General features: G+C 40.5%; 1 protein-coding gene across 1 annotated transcript in view; it reads right to left on the bottom strand.

The window, feature by feature from the left end:
* Positions 1 to 23,986, bottom strand: part of cdk6 (cyclin dependent kinase 6) — a 43,037-nt gene extending 19,051 nt beyond the window's left edge. Inside the window, exons 1-4 of the mRNA XM_007547521.2 lie at positions 23,773 to 23,986; positions 22,561 to 22,909; positions 16,024 to 16,159; positions 9,787 to 9,954 (exon numbers count right to left, since the gene is read on the bottom strand). Coding sequence (XP_007547583.1) covers positions 9,787 to 9,954; positions 16,024 to 16,159; positions 22,561 to 22,784 — 528 coding nt within the window. The 5' untranslated portion in view covers positions 22,785 to 22,909; positions 23,773 to 23,986. The remainder of the gene's footprint in view (positions 1 to 9,786; positions 9,955 to 16,023; positions 16,160 to 22,560; positions 22,910 to 23,772) is intronic.
* Positions 23,987 to 25,945: the final 1,959 nt, after the last annotated feature.

Below are 25,945 nucleotides of genomic sequence, written 5' to 3'. Positions count from 1 at the left end.
TAAAAGGTTCTTTTATCTTCTCATATATAGTTGTTGAAAAGGTAGCAAAAATGTTTTTTTATTTTAATAAAGCAAAAAAAGTAAAACAGTAGAACATATGGAATTAAATCATCGCTACCAAAAGATTTTCAGGTGTTGAAAATGATGACAGCCATATACTTTGGGCCCCCATGACGTTATCCCCCCTTAAAGCTTAGATCTATTAAGACGGACGCTTTAAGTGACCTGATGTGATTAGGATGACTGAAGCTAAGGGCCACAGCGCTGAGGTTGGTGGAGTTTGGCAGGGGGCCCATGTTTACATTCCCCCTGAGGAAACCAAAGGATGAAAAAAAGAACACCAATGGACACAGACCCACACACTCACACACACACACTCAGAAAGAGTTTCATACGTACTAGACGTTAAAATGACCAAGGCACATCATGGTCAGTTTCAATCCCTACTTAAAAGGAAAACCCAAGTTCAGGAAACGTGATCCTTTATCCCCTCAGCTGGTTTATGACGACATTCCTTAAAGCGATCCATCACTAATTAAACCCTTCCCCTCTGAATCTCCGAAGGATACAAAGCATGAATGCAGACACTGCATAGAGGGAAAGCGGATGTCCTAATAATAAGCATAAAACCGAATTCGGAGCACGGCAGAGCAGAGGCTGTGATGTTATGTCTCCAGAGAGGCCCGAAGCTCCAGCAGTCAGCCATGCTGTAAACACCATTATTTCATCCCCTCGCTCACTTTCCTCACTTACTTTTACTTGTTCTGTACAAAAAAAAAAAAAAAAGACAATCAACAGCTCTAATAATGTCGCCTCCCCAGGCCAGGAAAAAGACTGACAATATAACATTGGAGGCGGGGTGGTGGAGGGGATACATTGAGACCAGGGGTTGCTGGAGTGGGGGGGGAGCATGAGAAGGAAAAGTGCAAGAGCAGCACACAGGCTGTATACAGTAAAACAGGAAAAAAAAAAAAAAGAAAGAGGGGAGCACTGCAACTGTTGCCAAAGTATGCACAGCTTACAGGAATGCAGCACGGGGCCCTCAGCGAATGAAACAAAGACAGCACAGTAAGTGGCTCTCTCTCCTCGGTGCTACCACATCCGCACATCATTAGCTGGAAAATTCCTGATATATGCTGTAATTTCTTCTCTTTTTCTCCTCCTCCTATTCCCCTTTCTTGATGCTGGTGCAGACTGGGCTGCGTAACGTCCAGGTGACCGTGTGCACACGCCAACGCACGCACACCGACGCAGCGCCCCGGCTGTCTTGGAGGACGGCCCGGACGCCGCGACCAATGAACACGTTATAGGGAATTGTAAAAAAATGATGCGTGCACAAGGGTGTGCTGCTGCATTATGTGTAACATAATTCACTACATGTGTTACTGCAAAGTTCCATAAAAAAAAAAAAAGAAAAAGAAAAAATGGAGTCGTCAGTTCCTTTTAAGAGTATTGACACCTCTGAACTTTTCCCCATTACAACCACAAATATTGCATTTTATTAGCCTTTAAAGAGACAGACTAACTAAGTGGTGCATGGTTATGAAGTGGAGAGAAAATGCTTTTCTTTACAACTAAAATTCAGAAATGTGTGGTGAGAATTTTTAGCAAGCTCCTCTGAGTGAATATGAATCATTTCCTTTGGCTGCTGCTACAGCTTTAAGTCTTTTGTGTCTTTTATGACTCCACCAGCCTTGCACACCTAGAGACGGTAATCTATGACAGTCCTCAGTCACAAAACAACTCAAGCTCAGTCACACTGGACTTTGACTGGGTCCTTTTAACACTCGAGTAACATTCAATCAAACTGTATTTATAAAGCAACAATGAGATTAATAATTTATACAAAGCAAAAATGTTTTTCAGAAGTAAGCTGTGAGGTGAAATTCCACCCCACTCTGAAGCCTCTTAACAGCTTTTAGCTGCAAAAACCGTTCCCGCAGCATGATGCAGCCACCACCATGTTTTCTAGAGCGGATGGTCCATTTGGTATGAGATGTAATGCAAAGACTCAAAAAAGCAGCACCTCCTCTGGTTGTCTTGTAATAGCGCTTTTCCTCTTGCCACTCTTCCAGTGAAGCCAGATCTGCAAGCTGCAAATATTTGACCCTTCGGTAGATGCTCCCACATCTACCAAAGGGTAGATGTGGGAGCTGTTCGGCTCCCACATCTACCGACTGTTCAAATCTCACATCTTAGCTGCCTGTCCTCTAAGTATACTTTGACAACAATGTCTGATATAGGTTTGCAGTTGAGTCATACTCTTTGCGTTAACTATGGACTAAACGGCGCTGTGTGAGACTCAGATTTGGTTTAGTTGCTAACTAAACCACTCAAGCAACTCCCTAAGCTGGTTTGAAACGAAATCAGACCCAGTTGGACCATTAACTATGTAACTCTGAAGACAACTGGCTGCACTGGATTTTATTTGGAGATATCAGAGTAAAGGTGCGTGACTACAAATGTGCACTAAAACTTCCAAGCGTTTGGAAATACTTTTGCAAAGCGCAGTATGTCTGATCACATGTGCGTGAACTTTGCGCGTGTTTGCTAATGTCAAGCCGAGGCCACTCTCTCTGCTCCAGTCGACTGCAGTCAAAGCACTGAGGATTGACTTTTCCTTTTTTCCCATATGGAGCCGTTTGCGGAGATATCTAAACATTCCCAGAGTGAGCTGCACGTGCTCTTCTGCGTGCAGCGCAAGGGTTTTCCCCACCTCCGTCTCCCTGCTGCTGCCTGCTTTCCTTTCTTCCTCTCCGTCCTGAGCATCAGCACAACTATCCAGCTTATCCAGGCTCATCGCTGCAGACTTGACTCGCTCTCACCTGTCAGAACCGCTGATAGCTAAAGGGGCGATAGATAAATGTACCGCAAAAGCGACGAGCCGTAAAAACCACCCTAGACACAACAATGCTCCTAAACAGCATAATTTTTTTTTTTTAGGATGAACGTAACGTTGGACAGGTGAGAACACATCAATCTGCGCCGCTGTAATGAGCCAACAGTCTGCGACTGCAAAGTCAAACAAGTAAATGTTGTAAGAGCAAAAATAACAATCTATACTGCACAGAGTGAGACTGCCTCTCTTGGGTTGTAAAAGCCCGTCTGCTGTTTAAGCGCAGGCAGGAAATCTGGTTTCAATTTGTTTAATGTCGTCTGAGATATGGGTGTCTTATTCTGGTAAGAGCAGTGGGAGGGCTGTGAGCAAAAGGAACCAAAAGGGGGGGGAAGCTTTGGGAAAATACCTTTAATCAGGTAACAATTTCACTCCTCTGCATAAGACTCAGACAACTAAAGTTTACAGGAAATCAGCAGTGGGACAGTACAGATCTGAGCGGTGCTTACAAAAACAGCGATAATTAATGGTTCATTTGATCGCATTTAAGTCGGCCTCATTTTAGTCAAAGCTCAAAAAGCTTTAGCTTGAAAAGTGTTGAAATTCCCTTTGGCTTTTGAGTCACATAAGACTTTAGATGAGTAAAGAAGAAAGACAAAAAAAAAAAAAAAACTTTCTGAGTTTATCTAGTCTGGAAACATAACCCCTTCATTCTTTTCACTGCGAATACATAAATAACATAAATAAGAGTCTGACGAAAATCACCAACACACAAAACTGATGGCATTCCCCTCAAGATTTCCCAAATCTAATTTGACAAGCGACCACATGCGCATGATGTGCACGGGAGAGCAAACTAATGAGATTCATGGGACCTTCCACTTCATATCACAATAGTTTCAAGTGTTTAAACTGTGTGCATGGACCCCCGGTAACATAATGGAGTTTATCTTTTGAACACAGCACCTCACCTGACCTCTAATCCTGTGTCACCTTAAGATCTGATAGATGTTTCCTTTCCCAACTGAACGTCTTCTGACAGGAAGAGCTTTCCTAAATGGAGCCCAGCTTCTTTTTATTAACTTCCTTATAAAACGTATTGATTATTTTTCTGCTCACTGATTCAAGTGAAAATGGTGACCTACTACTTCGCTTACATTACCATTATATTCCCCTTTTTTAATAAAGTGTGCACTGTCCGCTTGGTTTTTTGCGTACTGTATTTTCCGAAATATAGAGCGCACCTCACTATGAGCCGCTGTCAGGATAACATACATGCAGTCATACCCGCGCATGCCCAAGAAGTCCGACCATCAGTGGAGTTGTCAGTTCAGCATATGCAACAAGTTATGACGAAAATAAGTCATTGAATTGTTTATAACATGATATAATATGTTAACTAGATAGATATACATGTGTACTCGTGGTTTCAAAGTGTATTTAAAGCAGGTCTGGCTGCCGCTGCAGTCAACTACAACACACGCCCGCGTAAAACTCATTAACCTACTTAACCGCTAAGTCAGGATGCCATACAGCTGTTAATAACAAAGTGTATGATGATCTACGTCATGATTCAATGTTGTTGATTAAATGAAATCATATGGTAATGACTGCGTATACATGTCTGAGCTAAGCGTATGACTATCTGACAACGTATGCTGATCTGACAGAACAATGCAACCACAAGGTTAAAAAAAAACAAAACAAAACAAAACAAAACAAAAAAAAACTGGAAACTTACGTGTGTATATAAGCCACGCCGGGCTATAAGCCGCTGGTATCTCCACCACTCTCGGTTTTAATAAATCTGCTATTAAGGACACAGCACCCCGTCTCCAACGCCGAACCATGGAGTCGTTCACGCCGTGCTTACATGCAACTTAAAAGTGGCATCATATGAACTTCTTCGTGTTGTTTCCATGATGAGAGGGTATGAGTTTGAAAACATTTCTCCGTCGTTCCTGCTGCTAGCATGTGCTTGTTCTAAATGAAAATTAGCACTTTCTTCTTTGATTTCCAATTTTGACTTCTAATGATTCACTTCCTGCGAAAGAGCCCCCTGGTGGTTGAAGAAAAATCCACAGAAAAGCCGCACCGGCTACAAGCCGCCGAATGGTTCAAAGCGTGGGAAAAAAGTAGCGGCTTATAGTTCGAAAAATTCGGTACTTTTCAAGGAGTATGGTTGGGGGATTCTAACACACAAAGATGCTTTGATCTAAACTAGTAGATCAGTTGTGAAATTATTAAAATAGTAGATCAGTTGTGAAATTATTATGTTGTAAAATATAAAAATAAGGACATCGGTTGCGATTCTCTGTTGTCTCTGTCATTTACTGCAGTCGAGCTTCATTCCACAAGCTGGACATATTTTTGCCATTCCAAGCATTAATTCCTTGCACTCTATATAATATAATAGTAAAAAAAAAATATCCCGAACAGATCTTTTTGACATTAACAGACTATTAAATTTGCAACATATTTGGTAGACTTCACCTAAGCAATTCAATTGTAGCTTCTGCTTCATATTCAGGCTTGTTGTTCTGCTGGCGGGTAAATCTTTACCCTGGTCTCAAGCATTTTGTAGGATCTACATTTCCTCCGGGGTTTAAGTTTGGTCAAGCGATCTTCTTATTAATTATGACTAGTGGAAGAAAATACCTTTCTCATAGCCTGCCACAGGTATGGAACATGTTGGCTGCATGATGGTGCTTTCAGGGTGATGCCTGCAAATTGTTTTGCCTGAAGACTGAGACCTCTGCTATCTTTAGCGAGCTACAAATGGAAGTTCCTGTGTCGTTATTCCCACAATGTCTTTTCTTTACTGGCCACTTTGCTATAAAAGGTCAGATTTGTGGAAAGCACGGCTAATAATAGCCCCTGTCAACAGATTATCCCAGCTGAGCTGTGGATCTATGGAGCTCCTCTGGAATGATCATGGCCTAATGGGTCTCTCTGATTAATGCTCTCTTTGTCGTTTTCATAAGGTGTTCACACTTCGGCATGTTGAAAGCCTATTCTTGCTTCAAACTCGTCCGAAACTTTAATTTTATGGGTATCAAAATGGAGGGAGGCGGGGGGGAGAAAACTCTGATACAGCTAAAAAAAAATCTGAATGATTTGTAAAATATTTAAAAAACTGTATATAATTTTCTTTATTTCAAACACTAAAAAAAAACTAAAAAGAAAAAAAAAGAACCTTTGTGATTTTAACTTTAAAACCTTTAAGTATTAAAACCTTTAATACTTTATAGGCATCACAAAAATAATATGGAATCTGAATAAGAGAAAATCTTGCAAATCTGCTGCAAAAGAATCTATCAGTTTTTATACACAAACAAGGATTATTCTGTAACTAGCATTACAGAATGTATGTTACAAATATATTTACATGAATAATGTTCAATCTAACATCATTTCTGATGTAGTTGTTATGACTGTTTAACAGTTTTGAGAGAGATAAGTTAATCAAACTCATGTGCAACATAATTGTTAACAAGGATTTAACTGGACGGCTTCAGAGGTACAAATTTAGTTGGAGGTGAGCCAAAAGATCCAAAACAATCATACTGCGGCCAATGACAAAACAACCCTTAGACGACTGCATAGTTGTCGTTTAGGTAATGCTTCGATCAAAGGCGCAAAGATGAAACAGATTTTCTTACTCCAATTGTAAAAAGATGAAAAACGTTGCAAATCTTTAAGGGAAACTGAATATCAGTGCTCCGATAAGAAATAAACCAAACCACAGCAACACACCAGCATCAGTTAACTCATCCAGTCCTTTTCTCTGCCCGTCACTCAGAGCCATACAAAGAGCCTGTAGCCAGGATAGGGTCACACAAAAAAACAGCAACAAAACAACAATCCCACAGGGACTGTCGGGACAGCCTAATCTGGACCTCATACCAGCCAATGGGTGGTCTTCCTTTCCTTTCCTTTCCTTCCATTTCCTTTCCTTTCCTCTCCCCATTGGAGTGGGGGGGAAAACATGACACGATCGGTGACTGATGCAGGAGGAGCCATAGGTCACCCGAAGCTATGGCAGCACCAAAACTCCGCTCCGACATTTTTAATACATACATGCAAACGCTGACCACACACTTTGTCAATGACATCTCAACAAGCAGGCATGTGGCTGGGTGAGAAAGCTAATGCATTGCAAAAAGAGAAGTGTTGGTATCTCATCAGCAGAAAGCATAACGGCGCTACTTTCAGTTAGTGACGCTGGAAAAAAAAAAAAAAAANTCTCATCAGCAGAAAGCATAACGGCGCTACTTTCAGTTAGTGACGCTGGAAAAAAAAAAAAAAAAACATTAAAAGAGCGGGTGAGGGACTCTTTGACACCTTCATGCAAATGATTCCTTCAGCCATCTTGTCATTCTAAAAGCCCTAAATGAATCACTTTGAAAGTGAGAAAATCGCCCAGTTCGCTTAAGCAACAGCAGTTCTCCAAAGCCCATCTGTCTGCCAGTAACGGTGGCTTTAGGTGACTAAATAAGTAACTGCTGGTCTGTTGGGCAAAGGGGAAGATCCTCTTAAACTCTGTGTGTATTTGTGTACATTTGCACAGCGTGCAGTGTAGATTAGGTGCTTTTATTAGCAAAAGGAAACAAAGAACGGGTGAATGGAGATTTGTGTGTGTGAGTGTGTGTGTCCGGTTGACAGGGGGATTCCAGACGCAGGAACATTCATCTGGAACCAAAGATCCCATGCTCACGTTGCAGTGCCCTGCAAACGCACACACACACACACACACACACACACACACACGCACGCACGCACGCACGCACGCACGCATACGCACACACACCCATGCACATACGCACACGCATCCATCTCATTTTTGTGGCCCAATCTGTAAAACCAAGGAAGGAAATGAGTATGTGAATGAGTGTGAAAGCACATTTAAAAGTGCAATGTGGTGTTTGAGAGTAGTTTTAGGGACTCGGTATCTTGCTACTTCGATCTGATGGTGAATTCCCGGGGAGGTGTTTAACCAGCAGCAAAAAGTGTCCCCGTCTAGTCATAGAAAAAGCAGATGAAGATTTAACCCTTTGGTGAAACCACAGATACAATGATTATTGTGTAACACATATGTAAATTCAATGGTAAGCCGTGTGCTCTCCTGCATCTTAGCTGTGAATCATCAAGCATGGTGACAAATTATAGAAATACCTGACAAAATACTTAACTCAATCAAAAAAAAACCCTTCATAATTCAGAGAAATTTTTATTTGCATAATTGACTGGATTCATTACTATAACTCTTTTTTTTTAAAGAGACTGTCTCTTTAAAACGATTCTGACATTTTGAAAACTTGTCAAATCAGCAAGTTTCATCTTTGCATGTTTTTCTAAATGACATTAAATGCTGATTTAACTGTTAAATATGCATTTACACCGTTTTAGGTTTTTGTGAAAAAAATGGGCCATCCATCCATCCATCCATCCCCTTTGTACGGAGACACAGGACAAACACACACACACACACGCGGACACACACTCATACCTACAGACATCAATTAACCTATCAGAAACGTTTTGGACTGTGGAAGAAAGTTTGCCTCTGTGTTGAAACTCTGGTCACTTTTTTTTAAACACCAAACAAGAACTGAGAAAAGTAACTACTGCAGATATAAATTGGCAGGTTTCCCTTTCATACATAGGACTTCAGCTGCTCAACATTTGGCAGAAGGCCTTCTTTCCTGCTATAACGGGGAAAGCATTTTTATTTTCTAGAAGCTTTGGAAGTTTCAGTGTATTGTCCTGCATTATTTATTGGTGCCCCAAGGAGCAATGTACAACTAGGCTTAAAATAAATTAATCTTTTATTGCCATAGCATAATCTTGGTGTTGAGTTAGTCATGTGTTTTGAACCACTAACCCGTTGAAAGAGCTAATGATGATTCATTTTTTATTCATCAGTAGTTTCCAGTGGCGTTTGATTTAAAAGCTCCTGTTGTACAGAGTTCAGGATGCCACGTAAAGCAACAGGTAAATTCTATGTAATAAATTTTATACATTATATAAAATGCTTTGAAACTTCTCTATAAAATGTGAGAAGAAGTTAAAGGGGCATAAATGCTTTTGCAAGACACTGAATGTAAATTGCTTGAGACGTTGAACTAGAAGAACCTGGATAATCTAGATATGTTCAACTTTGTATGAAGAGTTGCAATAAGGACCAGATGAGTTTTTTTTTATTGTTTGTTGATGTTAGACATAAAATTAGTGACACTGTTTCTTTTTTTTTCTTTTCTTTTCAGGTAAGGAGCTTCTGTGGCTGCCCACACTCATCTTCAAAGTCACATCTCTCTTCCTTCAAAGTTCTTCCAATGACTCTTTTCAGAGTCCCTTTCTATATTATCAGGTCATCAGAGCCTCGAGTGCAACAGTTAGACATCAAAGGGCCGACAGTGGGAAGGGAGGGGTGTTTGTCTCTCCTCGTCTGTCCATCCCTCTTTGCAACAGCCACCGAGGGATTGCTGAAGCAGGCCACAAAGGGAGGGAGGAGGGGTGCCTCACTCTCACTTTACACAGAGAAACCCAATCATTTGGCAGAGCTTTTATACGCTATTCTCTGATGCCCTGGAAGTGCCAACCTTAACACATTAGACATTTTCTAATTCACATGTGGAGGGGGTTCAAAGGAGTGCATGTTTGTCCATTAAAAGATGTTGCTCAAAAGGGGGTACGCTCTTTGTCAAGTGTACGGACTAAGAATGTGGAAGCAAATATTAAAGTAAATATTTATTATTTTAAAGCTTGAGATCAATTTCGTGTTTGCTTTCAATCAAAAAAAAAAGCGAGCGCACAGATTGACAGAGTCTGGAGGGCAACGACTTCTGTATCCTTGAGCATTCCTATTTTAAAGTCCTAACCAGAGAAAGCGCACAGTTGGAATGCTTGGTTCGATAACATTTCTGTTCAGACAGGCCAAAGAAACTTACCACTGACGTGAGAGCCATCTGGAAGCTGTAGATGCGGGCTAAACCAAAGTCTGCCAGCTTGATCTGGCCTCCACTGGTCACCAGAATATTCTGGGGCTTCAGGTCACGGTGAACCACTCGGTGCGAATGCAGGAAGTCCAGCCCCTGAAGCAGCTGGTACATCATATCCTGATTCAAAACAGAAATACATTTAATAAAACATTTAAAAAAGACACTTTTTTTTTTAGTTTTTTTACTCTGAGTTTTATGTGCATGGCAGCCATATTGGATTTAAAGCCATGGTTAGTGGAAAATTAACCTTTCCCACTTGGATTGTTGCCTCTTTCTCTAAAAGATGAAGTGCCAAAGGCTCCGAATGTTTCCCTTTTTCGTGACCCGGCAATGTGGTGTTACTTAGAAAAGTTAGCATGTACTAGACTGGTAATTATAAGTTTTAGAACCACTATACTAGTCTATGTTTAAGGTTCACAGCACACACCAGATGTTTGGTGTTGAATAATTGTTTACATGTGCAGGTTTGAGTGATTCAGGATGAGCTGTTCAGTTTGAATGCTAGCAACAGGTATCTTCAAAAACCCTCTGAAGCGGTGTGGTTTCTGCTGCGCAGCAAAGTATTCGACAATAAAAAAGGCCTGAAAGGCAACAACTTAACGTGTGAACTTCAAAATAAAAGCTAAGACAGTCTGGGAGTGAGAGAGTTAACGTGAAGAGGCCCGTGTCTTTTCTCATCGACTGTGGCAGATGTTTGATAACTGACACACACACACACACACACATACACCAGCGTCAGAAAGAGGCCCCTGCTTTGTGCAAGCACAGATCTCTGTTACTAAGCAGCTGTCCTTCTTTAGTTAATTGGTGCTCACTTTCTTTATATGCCCAAAATCTGACCTCAAACGGCTGCAGCGTAGGCAGCACGTTCATGACGAACTTTCAAAGTGAATTGCTGTGAAAACGAATGAACAGTGTCGAAACCAGCTCAGACTTGTCCTTTTGAAAAAGAAATACTCTCAAACAGGTCCGACACCTATAAACAAATAAGTTATTACAGGTAGTTTTGACAAAGCAAAACCAAAGAGTTCAACTGATCTCTCTTGCTCTCTCTCCCACAGTCTCTGTAATCTGCTTTTCTTCAAGAAACACATTCTTGCTACAGATGTACACCCCGTAAACCACCTCAAAGCTCAGCACCAAGACCCCACAAGTGACATGGACCTGAGCCCACAGCTCTATTCAGTAGTCCACCAGCTGGCGTGTGAGTCAAAGGAACTGGGGTCTGCGCACTCAAGCAAAAATGATCAGCAAATGGTACTGGGCTGGCTGCTGTTTTGGTCACACTACGCAACTCTGGATGTGAAGATTGACGTGCTGCTATACACAAAAAACAAACAGGGAAAAAAAGTGCGATGCCTGTGTTATCGTATGTGTGTTTTCACTGGTCTGTGTGCTGGCGTGTACACGCGTGTGTGCGTGTGTGTGTGTGTGTGTGTGTGTGTGTGTGTGTGCGTGTGTGTGCGTGTGTGTGCGTGTGTGTGTGTGTGTGTGCCCCCCGACCAAGAACAGGATGCAAAAACAGACCTTCCTTTCTGCATCTCCATCCAGCCATGACCCACAGAGAAGGGCAGCAGACAGACAGGGCCGTAGGACGGAGGCAGGCAGTTGGTCACTTTGTGTGCACGCGTGTTTGCGTGTGTGTGTGTGTGTGTGTATATCATGGGGGGCTGACACAATAGCATTCCCCCACCCATCAGTTCCTCTCTCCTTTAAATAGTCATTTCACCGTGCTTCCTTTCAACAGCATTTCCTCGTAAACACTAATTATCTCATGAGTGTGACTCTCAAATGTTAACAATCCAAGTTTTCCTGCCCTTCTTTAAAGAATCACTTACAGCGCCTTGCAGAAGTATTTCTATCCTTTCAGCTTTTCCACATTGTCCCATTACAACCACAACCTTCTATGCATTTTTTTTAGCATCTTTATATTGCAATAGACAAACAAAGTTGTGCATAATTAACTGCAACAACGACCCTAGTCAAATGTCTTTTGTAGCCTCCCAGAAATTTTATCCCAGGATTTCTCCTTCCATCTTCCTGTGACCGGCCTCCCCACCCCTGCTGAAGAACCCCCACATAATGATGATGCCCCCACCATGTTTCACAGTGGGGATGGTGAGTTCACAATGAGACGACGAAGTGTCAATTTGCAATCTTGTATAGCAATCTTAATACAAGTCAAAAATGGTTGGTTTGGTTGCGTTCTCTACATGGCTTGTGCTAACTTGCAAAACGGCCCTCATTGATTCAGCGATTGCTTTCTTTCGGACAATCTCCCATGAAGGACAGATCTGTGAATTGCACAACTTTTACGTATCCAGAGGACAGATTCTTTCACCTGGACTAAGCTAAGAAGAGCTCTTGAATGTTTCTCTACATAATGTTCTCCTGTCAAGTTTTAGATGGACGACCAAGTGGCGGTACGTTTGGAGTCTTGTGAGATGTTCAAATCTTTTAAAAAAGTTTTAGAGTTTGGTTTACTTTAAACGTTTTCACAACTTTCCCTCCTGACCTGTCTGCTGTGTTCCTTTGTCGTCGTGATGGTGGTTGTTCATTTATGTCCTCTAAAAAACCTCTGATGGCATCAGAGCTGTAGTTGTACTCACATTAAAATGCACAGGAGTGGACTGAATTTATTAATTAGGTGACCTTAAAAGGCAGCTGGTTGCATTTTTAATAGGTATCAGAATAGCAAGTATCGAGCACAAATTAATTCAACACTTCACAGATTTTTCCTTGTAAGCATCTTTGCCCACTTTGTGTGGTTTGTCATGTAAAATCCCAACAAAACATAATGAAGCTGTCGTTGTATAATATTGGTTACATGCATTTTTATTGATATTATATCTAACAGCATGGTTAAAGGTAGAAAAAAATCTGATGTGGATTTTTGCTTAAGACCTAAAACATCGCTAATGGGAAATAAAAACAGGAGCATCATTAGACCCTGAATAAATAAAAACAGGAACAGCATTTTTTTTAAAAATAAATAAAATCAGCCCACTGCAAGAATCAGTCAAAACATGGCTCTTGGAGGTCCCCTCCTTTTCTGATGCAAATGTACCAGAGGCAGCCATATTGTTTATTGTAGTTTGGCACAATATAGGACATCTGCCGGTTAACGTTAGTGTAATTCCCTGCCCATGCTTCATTAACCTCCCCCTTCTCGGGCCCACAGAGTGTAGCTGTGGAAGCTTGGACGATGGCAGCCGAGGAGGGTGGGCGAGACCCAAGCGCCGGCCCGGCTGAGGAGAGCCGAGCATGGGGCAACCCGGCTGCTTGATGTCCTTCCAGCTCATTTGATTCCTGGAGGAGGGCCTCTTTCATCAATGACCATGTGGTGGGTCTTGAGTCTGAGTGGGTGGTGGAGGACGGGGGGTGCTGAAGTGGACAAGCTGGGCCGATGTGGGGGTGTCTCTTGCGGAGGATGGATGGATGGTTTTGAGGAAAAGTGTGGCTGTTCTTTTTTTTTTTTTTTTTTTTTTAGTTTAGGGCGTTTGGCTCAACGCGTTTCTTCTTGGTTGAGTGAAAACATGTTCGCATATTCAACACCGAAACTCAAACAGGAACTAATAGGACGACCGAGTCAACAATATGTTGTCAGATGGTACAGCCAAGTGCAACTAAAGTTGTTTGGGAGGGGGCAGAGGGTAATGGGGTCACTTTCAGGTCAGTGTGCAGTGTCCACTCTCCTAGAAATAACAGGACTGTGTCTATGATGTGCCGACACTTCTCGTCCTTTTGTCTTCTTAAGACTCCAGATAAACAGATGCTGGGAGAAAGCACAAGGAGGTGGGTGCCCAATGAGTCTTCATACTGCAAAGACAAGTTGTCTGACCGCTCCTCTGTGCTGAAAAATCTTTCTTGCACTTCACCCAAACTGAAATAGTACATGCATGAATTTAAACGTGATGATGTGTAACTTTACAAAATGGAAAACTACAGCGTGCCATGCAGCTGGGGACTGCAATGATAGGGTTAAGAAAAAAGGCAGGATTCAATCTTTTTTTATTTCCCTTCCTTCCTTGTGCCATCTTCCTTCCCTTTTGGTGTTGATTGTATTGTGAAGATTAGATTTTGGTCTCAAAGCAAAACAGTCAACTTTTGTCCAAGTCCCTTAAAAACTGTAAGCACTTTGGTCTACGGTGCAAAATTTTCTGCTGTATGGATCAGTAAGTGTTAAAAATAACTGTAGATAAAACTAACATGGTTTTGGACACAACATTGTTGTGCCTTTCGGATCCAGAAATCCCCAAGTGGTAAAATAAAGAAACACTACATTCAAGAAACAACTTAGTGAGCTTGCATGGTCATACACAGAGCAACCATACAGACCTAAATCAATCTGCATCTTTTCTAAATGAGTGCTGTTGTAACATCTCAGGACGGGGGACATGTGCTCCTTTCAGCTTCACAGTGATCTTATGACTGTTTCTTCAAAGGTGCATTTCTGCCTTATTGAGCTTTGATGCAAAGGTTATACAGTAAGGGTATACATTACCTGAGAGAAGGCAAGTTTAAAACATCCACGTTGTTCAAGTTAAACTCACAAAGTTAAATATACTTTACTGGCACATATCGATGCATGTTAGTGCTCAGTTCATAATTGGAACAAACAAATTTCTTTACACAGTTTTCAAATTTTTTGCAGAAAGCCTTCGCTGCAGAAAATTACCCTCAGTAAGAAGCTGACACCGTCTCGTTTCACCAAAAAAATCATATGTTCAAGGTGATGTGCAATATTAACTTTCTATGCAAGCAAACTGTGTTTTTCAGGTAGTCGTGTATCCCCTACATAGTTTGTTACAAAATGAAAATGGGAGTACTTTTATGTTGTTTTTCTCAAACAATGGTAATCTTCCTCCACTTTTTCCATCATGGCAAGATTTCTGGGATGCATGATTGATATTTGTTCTGTGAACAGACTCTCATCCGAGTTGTGAATCTCTGCAGCTCCTCCAGAGTTACCCCAGGTTTTCAGTTGTGCCATATTATTTCCAGCTTCAGTTGATTGACTGACCAATGCTCACGAAGAGCTTCTAAATTTTTAATAATGTTGTATAATTTGACCCTGACGTAAACATCTCCACATCTTCATCCCTGAGTTGTGTGGTGTGATCCTTCGTCTCTGTTATGCTATTTGTTCAGTGATGCTCTCCAACAAATTTAAAAGGCCCCCAACTGAACAGTGGTATTTATATTGAGGCCAAGATACACTGAGGGCCATTGTGATCACAAAACTTAACAATAAACTGATACATCCAAAGAGACTTCGTATCAACGATCGGGATTAAATTCAGTTAAAGCCTCCGGCGCAAGCCACCTGAATCATCTGCACTTAAACAACATTTCTCGCTGACAGAAAACGTTCACACATAAGCCCGGCCCTCAGGTGACAGTCGGCGGTTGCTATGCTGCTAGAAAGTCTCCAATTTAAATTCGACACTCCGCACTTCCCAGGCCTCTTCATTCAAACATAAATAATATTCATTTCCAATATTGTTTGGTGCACATCAGCAGACCTCAGGGGGAGAAACCTGATAAACGAATGTTTAACAGGGAGAAAGGGGATTTTTTTTTTTCTTGTCAGAGAGGTCTAAATAAAAGAAGGCAGTAATTGAGAAAACAAGATGGAGGCTAACTCACTTCCGACCTTCCAGCAAAGTGTAAGTGGAAACCTCTTAAATGTTTGGGTTATTTTATTTTATTTTATTTTTTTGCTTTTTTGTTTTACAAAAGAGCAGAAATTTCCTGGTAGGTTTAATAAAACAGCTGATAAAAACATTATTCTGACTGATCTATTTGGTCTTTTTTTTTTTTTTAGTACAAAAGTAACTGTTCTCTAATTGTTCTGTCTCCATCTGTAAGAAAGTTGGCGGGCAGGGTCAAAATAGAGTCTGAAGGGAGCCTCTAATTTGGAGCCCATCTGCCACATGTGCTACTCTTCTGATGTTAAAGGAAGTCCTTCATGTCTGCTGTGACTTTGGTCAAGAAAAATTCTCAGAACCAAAGAGACATAGCTGTGTTCAACCAGAGCTGCAGCCACAGGGGATTAGCCCAAAGCTGCTTTTATACTTCAAACGGAAACAGAATAGTCCTTTAAATTGGGCATCAGTATAACTGTACTCTCGAGACACAGGTGCACGCCCAAATGTCACGAGGTTCTAATGGACGATGGTTTACCTTAATGGTCTCAGGTGGTACGCCGGGGTCAGGAGCCTTCTCCAGGTATGTGGTTAGGTCCTGATCCACATGCTCGAACACCAGCGTGAGCTTGGTTTCTCTGTCGGTCCTAGAGACCGTGCAGACGTCGAACAACCTGCACCAAGAGAACAAAGGGAGAATAATCACTGACCACCACTGCTATAAGGACGGCCACATTATTGAAAAAGTAGCTTGTCTTATTAAAAAGAAAACTTATTTTTCCCTTTCCAAGTTAATTACTTGCAGGGTTTCTACATTTCTACGTTTTTAATACAATGGATGGAGGCAAGCATCATATTATGTTTGCTGCAGGAGGGAACGGCACTCTTAGTTTGGCATCTTTAGGAAATAATCTTGTGATGAAATGAGTTCACAATAAAATATTAGCACAGTAATCAGCATTTAATCATCAAACCTGCAAAGATCAAAGACTGAAAGGAAGATGGATGGACAACAAGAACAGACAGATAAATCGATGAACAAATAAAGAGACACTGACAGGCTTTGTTCAACTATTAATAATTAAAGCATCCCTCAGATTAAATATTAATCTTGTTATTTATTTAAAAGAAATCAATCTTAAAAATTAATCCTCCTAATCAAAGTACAATCTCACTTAATACATAAAAAGATAAAGAGATTTTGGTACATCTATCAAGTTATTACATGTATTATAAATGATTATGTTTATTATTATTCCAACTAAGTTTTTATTTTCCAATTACTAATAAAAACAAAACAAACAACTGATATCGCTTAAAGATCTATGAACGCTGAGATTATAAGGTCTCTGATTTCTCTCTGGAGTTTGCATTTAGAGATGAAGAGAATTATTATTTGAAGTCAGAAGTAATCGTGTTTATTATGGACTCTTAAAGACTATCTCAATTTCTAAAGTATAAAAAAAAAATCATTCGATTTAAGGGAAATTTCAACAAGTATTTACAGGGATTCAAGCAAACAGCTTGAGTGGTAGCAGCATATAAAGGCCTTAAAAACATATATTTAGAGTATCGGGATTGTCTGCAGAATTAGAGGTTAATCTGACAAGATCTGAAGTCATGATGAAAGTGTAGTGGAAGTAGATGTAAGTAAATAGTCAGACCTGGAATGTATGGAATAAATTCAAGAGGTTACATCGATGAACGACATTTTAGTAATTAGAACAGGTAATAGCATCTGGAATTAAAGTTGTCATCCATTTTTTCTATATTCAATAAAACATGGGGAAAAAAAACTTCCAAAGTACTCCAGACAGCCAAGGACTATATGAGTCACTGTGTTTACAAATTATTTCAGATATTAAGTACAGAAACAACATAACCACATCTGCAATAAAATAATAGAAAACTTTATAAGATGTTATGGCTTATGCTTTATGTAAAGAAACCAGCCTGGATGTGGGGAAGATATGCAATTTAAGTTCTAACGTCAGGAGTCGATTTTCGGACGACGGTGCCAAGGACCAGTTGATCATGTCACTGCCAACACAGTGAGTTTTTCCTCAAAATATGAGATTAATGAGACAGTAGTATCTCACTGCAATAATAAACTCGCTGCACGGAGCTAACCCAAGAGTTCAAAGCGGTAGTCATGTGTCTGGACAGAAACGGTGTCCGATTGGTCGAGATTAATTTAAACATCTTTCAAAGATCTATCTGAATCTTGACTTTCTGTTGCATGTTTCACCGATCCTGATAACGATGCGGTGATTTTGCAAACATATTAACTGTCCAACCTTAAAGATCGGTGTTACGAGGCTGGATATGTTTTTACTACACATCCAGCCTAAGCCAAGAATCCCGATTATGTCGGCAGACCTGCCAAAGCCCGCTTTGATGAGAAGCTGCAAAAAAAAAGAAGAAGAAAAAAGCTACCCAGTATGTTCAACTCAAAGGGTTGGGGTCTATAAACAGCATTCCTCACCCAGCACTATGACAACTCCTCAAACTCTGAGTAGTCTAGAAAAGCATGTTGTCTGTAGATACAGCAGAACTGGAAACTTGCACCACAACAATACGGAGGATGTAAAACCGAACGATGGATCCACATATGACATCTTGTAGCTTATAGTTTCACTCAACATTGATAAAGTCATCGCTCTTTTCTGCACAACAGCATTGAAAGTACCACTGTTGTTGCTTCTCTGCTCATCTGTTTGCCTCTTTGAGATGAAGACACCGACAAAGCCACTGCTGCCATCAACTGTGTGCTTTTTCTTTAAGATAGGAGATACCGCTAGGTCAGCGTATCCATCTTTTAAATGTCTGATCTGTCTGTAAAAATCCCCATTCAGTCCCAGCAGATGTCTGCTCACACTGAGTTGAGTTCTGCTGGAGGTTCCATCATTTTAAGACAGCGACATTCCTTTTCACTGTCGCCACATGCTTAACCAGGATAGAGAGAGGCTGCAAAGGCAGAGACTAAGGTCACTTTTTACCAGCTGGCATAAAGCGAATCTAGCTGCAGTGCATTGTGACTAGGATCAAATCTGAATGCATGTAACTGAAGATAAATTTAGGGTGCATATGAATAGATTGCGCCGATCTGACATAGTGGTGCATAGATAAATGTAACAGTCTAATTAAACATGTGACTAATTTGAAATCATTTTGAGCTGTGTCATTATATTATATTAAAATTCGCTTCTTTATCTTGAAATGTTGTTGACATTCAGTGAACAACATTTCGAAGCCGGTTAAGGATTAGTGCAGAGGAAAAAAGTGAGACTTAAAAATTCTCAATGAACGGCATTACTGGATGTTTGTGGTACATATATGAGCAATAAGCCAAACATAAAAATTTAAAATATGCTATGATGCAATAATAGGAATAATCTTGTAGTCTCTTCGTTTTTGGATCAACTCAAACCAATTATCTCTTTCTAGAAGCTTTCATCACATTTTGTCCTTTGAATTTTGGGGTTTATTGCGTCTCACTACTGAGATAAACTAAAGTTGACACTAATAAATTTGTACGTGTCATGGTATTATTAGTATCGTCTGATTCACCAAAAGCGGAATAAGCAAGTCAGACCTGAAAGACAACTATAAATTGGCAAAAGTTAATAAAAGCAACTCCTTACCTAACTATAAACGATGTAATTTTACCGTTTGAATTCATTAGATGCATTTGCGACATCTCACAACAATGTACTGAATTCTATTTGTTTTCCAATCCGACTTGGTAACTAAAAGGAATCTGACGCAAAATCCTTCATCATCTAACAAGGCAACATATGGGTCCCGTAATCAGAGCATGGGGACCGATGGAATCCAAAAAAAGATGTGATTTGTTCGAGGTATTAGTGCTGAATATGATGTCATTCTGGAAGGCACACTCCTTCTGTAGTGCTGGGGTTAAACACCCCTCACAGATTGGTCGTTGGAGTACAATGGAAGCTCTCAGCAGACTCCGAACATATGGAATAAATAATGGACCTCATTACAAACATCCAGGGTTTGCCTGGACTCCCACACTTGCCCCACAACACATTTTTCCAGTCCTGAACTGCAGGACAATCTTGACAGGTTAGGACACGAGAAGCCTTTAAAAATCTTTTACAGGTATACAAAATGTCAAATGTATAATTGAGCATACAGACGAAGAAACATGCCGTTGCTTAATCTGACTGATTTACTACAAAATACGTCACTTGGCGTCTCTGTTGACCTAATAGGACAAAAAGCCTCCATGGTATTAGTAAAATAAAAGTCTACAATTATCCTCCAATGTTTACGGATACGCTGGAGATTTACTGTTGGAGGCACAAGGCCACCAGCCATGCCTCTGAAACATTCATTTAGAACTTCCTCTTCAATCCCACGGCTCTTAATATTCCACAATAAAACAAGCACAAGGTCAGACCTTGGCCTGTGCCAATGTATGACGCAGTATCTGACTACTGCCATGAGAACGAATATAAGACTGAAAGCAAATGACATCTGTTTGGAGAGCAGACAAAAAAAACTAAGAGATCAATTGCTCTTGTGCCGCTCCAGTAATCATATCTATTTCAATTAGAGTCAGGTTTGCAGAGTCAGAGCTCAGATCCTTTGTTTACTGCTGCTACTTTTTCAAGAAAAAGGTTACAAAAGTAACATGAATGGAGTCTGTATGCATAAAGACGACAGTTTTATTGATGTAAACTATGGAGGTGTGGAACAATCAGTTAAACAACAATTTGTTTTGCAGCTTTGCCAATTCAGAGCCCTCCTTTTATATCCGTGCATCGCCATTTCACCCCTTCGAACTTCCTTTTTATTTATGCAAATAGACAAAGTTGTATCCATGCGAATAGCTATTGTAACACGGGTCATTTCACTTTGATGTTTAGTATTTTGTACAAATTACTGGGATCTGTGGAGTTGTATAGAATTTTGAAACCATTGGCGTCTCTCCACTTCGTTGGCTTTACCTTTATGAATGACCGCCCACCCCCGAACTTTTCGATGGCTTTACAAAACGATGTATTTTGCAGAGCCTCAAAGGTTTTTTCCAAATTAGAAAATCTGTAAAGCATAGTAGGGGTTTTTCGGTGGCAACATGCAGGTGTTTGAGGAGTGTGCCAACAAACAGGTTTTCAAAACTAGTTAAGATGCAAATGGGGTTTTAACAGTCAATTTACAAAGGTGCGACATGGAAACTTGAGACCAGCAGTGCATACAACATGGAAATTTGCCCCCTGAATAAAAACGTCCAGTCTTCAGCTGATGTCAGTCACACAGTCAGTATTTGCAAAATAGTTTGACTTTCAAGTGAAAAAAGCACGTTCTATTCAGAGTAGACCTTTCAGAACAGTTGCAGATTAGAAGGCGCATCGTAGTGAAGAGTTTACTCTGATACCCCGATTGCCTTTAGAAGTCACATAATCAGTAAAGAGAGTCTACTTACAGCATGCATAATTTTATCTGAATAAAATTGCAACAGGTTGCACCTTCATACAACGCTCTATCTGTCAGAAAGTGAGGCTGGCAGCATCATACAGTGGAGACTCTTTTCGTTAACGGAAATGTTAATCAGAGTTGGCGGAAAAGAGGAGAAAAGTTCAGGAAGAGCATCTGTAAAGGATTGCAAAAGACTTGAAACTGGGCTGCAGGTTCACCTTCCATCATGTCAACAACCCTAAACGTAAACCTAGAGCAGAGGTCACACAAGACTTTTTTTCTTTTTTTACTGTCATTTTGATTGACAGGGTCAAAAAAATCCTGTCATAACCTATATTTCAACTTATTAATTTGTTAAAATTATAATAATGACATGCTCAATAGTAATTAGTTTTCATCCAGTTTAATGTTCAACCCAAACAAGCTGAAGAGAGAATCCACGTCGCGCCATCGCACATCAAGAATGTTTTCTCCACAGTGACAAAAAAATAAAAACAAAAAAAAACATTTACTGTGGTCCCAGTAACTATAAACAATCAAATTAAGTTATTGTACTCAACATATGAACAGTTGACCCGCTGTGGCCTAAGCGCACAGTCTTACAACTTCCTCCTGGTCCGCATTGACCTGAATTGCGCACCACCTTGTGTATAATCAAATGTCTCAAGGAGGATTGCTGCAGAGGCTACTCTCATAAGGTCTTGGAGTTTTGCCTTGGACAGACGACTTCTCGTGGGACTTTTGATGTTGTCATAGAGGTTGAATCTTCGCTCTGCGGAAACACCTGAGACCGAGTGGTCAGGGGTGTGAATTTTAATCTGTCAAAAATGACAGATGGCCTTCAGATTTTTCTGTCATTGATTAAAAAAAAACAAAAACAAAACAACAACAAAAACAAAAACAACGGTTAAAGATAGAAAACATTCGGTTATGAATATGCCTGAACCAAACATATTCATGTCTTTGAGTGACTCAAAGTCAAACCTAAACACACCCTGAATATGTGGCAAGACTTGCAAATCAATATTATCATCTTCATGAGTGTCTTAGTAAAGAAGATTAGCCAATATTTTTTTCAATATATGAGTAAAGCTGGTAGAAGCAAATGCAACTGCAAATGCATACCACACTTTTCAGATTTGCATTCACAAAATGCTTAGAGAACCACATATTGTTTTCCTTTCACTTCTGGATAATGCGTGGCTTTGATTTGATTTCTCACTTACATTTCTTCCAAAAATATTAATAGTATAATATAATAGATTAGTGTTTGTGATTTAAAAAAAAATGGCATGAATGCATCTGAACGGTGATGCACATGCATGTTGCTATTTAACTCGCTGTTTTTTTTTTTGCACCGAAAAATGACAAAATTTGACTTCTCCTTCATAGCATTCAGCGCAGACATCCCACAAAGGTCATATGAGACCATCAAAAAGGAAGTAGCGTTTGTCTAGTGTTCACATGCAAACTTTCCTCCCCGGTATCCCTAAACCCCCGACCCCTATTAAAACAACATGCAAACACACACACACACACACACACACACACACACACACACACACACACAAACAAACAGCCAGCCCCGGGCCCCCCCCCTCCCCCCCCCCCCCCCCCCCATCTCACTCACCTTACAACATTGGGGTGCTCAAAGGCCTCCAACTGCCTCAGTACCGCCACCTCCCGGATAGTTGAGAGAGGCATGCCCTCTTCCTCCGTCTGGACACGAACTCTTTTTAGGGCTACAAAGCGTCCCCCGTTCTTCAAATCCCTTGCCTTGTACACTTTCCCGTATGCACCCTCTCCGATCTCGGCCACAGGCTCGTATTGAGTACCAATACTTTCTTTGTCCATTTTTGCTGGTTTTTTTTTTTTTCCTCCCTTGTCTCTTGTTGAAAATGTTACGGGGAATCCCGGCGAGGGTGACGAGCTTTCTTCACAAAGGCATACTCACAGAATATAGTTGGCACATGCAATGCCTAGACGACAGAGACACACAGATGGAGGAAGAGACCATCTTTGTCACATTTGGTGAAATCAAGCTCCAGGTGGGCTTTAACAGGACTGTCATCATGTTTTTATTCGGACTATCAGAAAAAAAAGCGACTCTCCGTTGCGTTTCCCAGCTTCCACTCCTCCTCCTCCTGTTACGCATTACAACTCATGTCCTCCTACTAACAGAAAATAATAATAATAATAATAATAATAATAAATCTAAATAAGCCACCTTTAGCGCACACATTGAGGTAGTTTTGCGTTAAATAAACTGTCTCGAGCACTTATCAATTAACACCGCGTGCAGCGTTGCAGAACTTCTGTTCACGTGAGTTCACTTGCCGTCTTAAAACAGATTAAAAACATGGAAAACACAGAAAAAGAGACCGAGTGCAGCACACAGGAATGTCTAGCGTTAAAAAACGGACACAAATATAACTGTTTAATATCCGTCCGTGAAAGTTTCTGTTTGAGGAGAAGCCAAACTGTGAGCACGTGCTGCATTGTTTTAACTTCCTACAGCAACAGTCCATTTAAAACGCATCAAAACTCACTTTTACAGCTCCAAACCACTTTAAATGCATAAAACAGAGTGTCTGCTTAGTTTTAATCATATTTCCATTAGCTTCCCTTGCTTCCTCGAATTTTTTCTAATTTATCTGTGCGCGCACCCTAATATAACCCTAATATAAAATGGCCTAAATTATAACAGATTTGTAAACATGCATTTGCTACTTTGGGATGTTATTGTTAGTGAAGTGTTTATTTTTAGCATCAGACAGCCGTTCATTTTAGAAATTCTGCAGAAATATCCACGACTATTATTATTATTATTATTATTTTTTACCTTATTTATGGCAGTCAGTAAAATGTGACGTCGGCATGCCCAGTAAAATGCTGAGGAGGCATTCGAGTCTCGCATAAAACTGCTCCATCAAACGCATCCCTGTCCACTTTCCTCCATGCGGGGGCCACACAGGTAGTTGACGTCGCTGGCTCTAACCCCCCATCCCTTAGACTGCACCAGCCCCAGCAGAGGACTCTCAAACAAGCGAGGGGAGGGCTGGACGAGAGAGAGAGAGAGAGAGAAAAAACTTGCGCATAGACACTCTTTGCAGCTTGAGTGGAAGGAGGTGTGGAGGGGGAAAGGGGTGTGTAGGATTGCTTTGGTGGGTGTTTGGTGGACGTGGTGGTGGGGGGTCATAGGACAAAGGCAAACGCGTGATATAGCCCTCGAAAACCACGCTCCTCTCTTGGATTCGGATTCGCTTCTTTTCTTGTCTTGCACATATCCGCGGATGGGCCCATGGGTGTTTGGTGGACGTGGTGGTGGGGGGTCATAGGACAAAGGCAAACGCGTGATATAGCCCTCCAAAACCACGCTCCTCTCTTGGATTCGGATTCGCTTCTTTTCTTGTCTTGCACATATCCGCGGATGGGCCCATGCAACTGCGGCCCCGCACGCCCGTGTGAGCTACGTCTTTGGCTAGCTTTCCCACGCCGGCTGAATGTGGCCTGACCCCCTTCAGAGAGGTTTGACACGGAGCGGGGACATTTCCGCATTCCTCCGCGACTACAAAGGCACACCGCCTCCTTTTTGCTCTCCCTCGGCCTCCTCGGTGCTTTGCCATTCACAGCGGCCCCCCTCTTCCCTGGGTTTTGTCCCCCTCCCGTGCCAAAACCGGGAGCACCGCAGGGAGCTGAGGATGGGGAGGGGGCAGAGGAGGTGCATTGGAACCACCGGCCACACTATCTATCTGCCTCAAAGCGCTGATGAACTCCTTTTTTTTTTTTTTTATGATTGTTATTCGAGGCAACAATGCGCCAGCGGGAATGCAATGTGACAAGCTCGCCCTAAGATGGTCCTGTGGGGTCAGGTTCAAGCCCCGGTAGTTTGATATGTGGCAGGATGGGGGGGGTGGCGACAACAATTCTGCTCGGGTGGTCGTGATGCATGAAAAGCAAACTGTTAGAGTTTAACCAATAAATTAGTGAAACTGTTTATTTACAATTTGTGAGGAAAAAATGTATGTAAATTTATAAATTAAGAATGTTCAGTAAATAAGTTCCAGTCAGTTTTTAAGATGTAAACAATGGGAAAAATTTGTGAATTATAAATGTGTTTTTCATTATTATCTCAGACTAATTAATTCATTCTAAAAAAAAAAGAAAAGAAAAATAGATTAAAATTGTTCTTTTGACATTATTTTTAAATGACTAACATTTTTCGACAAAATATGCCTCCGTTTATAATTAATTTGTTGTTCACATTTATCCTCAGTTCATACCCAGGATACTTATTCATTTATTTTTTATTTTATTTTATTTATTTTTTTTGCAAAATTATCAAAAGAATTAAATGTCTAAATAAATAATTTAATCAGTAAGATGGATAACATAACTTTTTGCATGGAGGTTATAAATTGAGGCAGGAAGAAGCTTATTTTGGAAAATATTCCACTTGGCTTTCTAACATGCCTCGCCCACTAAGATCGTCATCTTTGGATGCATATGGATGCCCTTCTTGGACTAACCTGAAGAACACGTGTCCACCATCCTGCCTTGAGCATTTATTAACTCAGACTTTGACTTTAAAATGATGAAAATATATAAGCCCTGTTTCTCTTTCTTTTCTCTTAGACTGAGCTTTGGTTTTGTGTTGTGTTTTGTTCTTAAAAATGAAAATTAATAAATACATTTAAAAAAGAAAAAAGAAACTGAGGCAGTCACAGTATTTTAAAAGCTAAAATTTCTCTGTAAAAAAAAAAACAACAACAAAAAATTAAAATAATCAAACAATCTTTGAATTTTCAGTTTTGTAATTTTTTTAAATCTTGTAATTATCCCTGAAATTATCCCCCAACAATTGAGGGGAAAAAAAAAGTTTAATGTGAAAGATAACCAGACATTGTCCAAACGCATTAAACAACTGAACGCATCCAATCAGTTTAAATGTGGAAAATAATATATTGAAAAAAAAGTATCTATTAACTGAACAATTAATTATCATAAATCACAAC

Source organism: Poecilia formosa, unplaced genomic scaffold, assembly GCF_000485575.1.
Source record: "Poecilia formosa unplaced genomic scaffold, Poecilia_formosa-5.1.2 Scaffold21, whole genome shotgun sequence".
Taxonomy (NCBI): domain Eukaryota; kingdom Metazoa; phylum Chordata; class Actinopteri; order Cyprinodontiformes; family Poeciliidae; genus Poecilia; species Poecilia formosa.
This window is presented reverse-complemented; position numbering and strand designations above follow the sequence as displayed.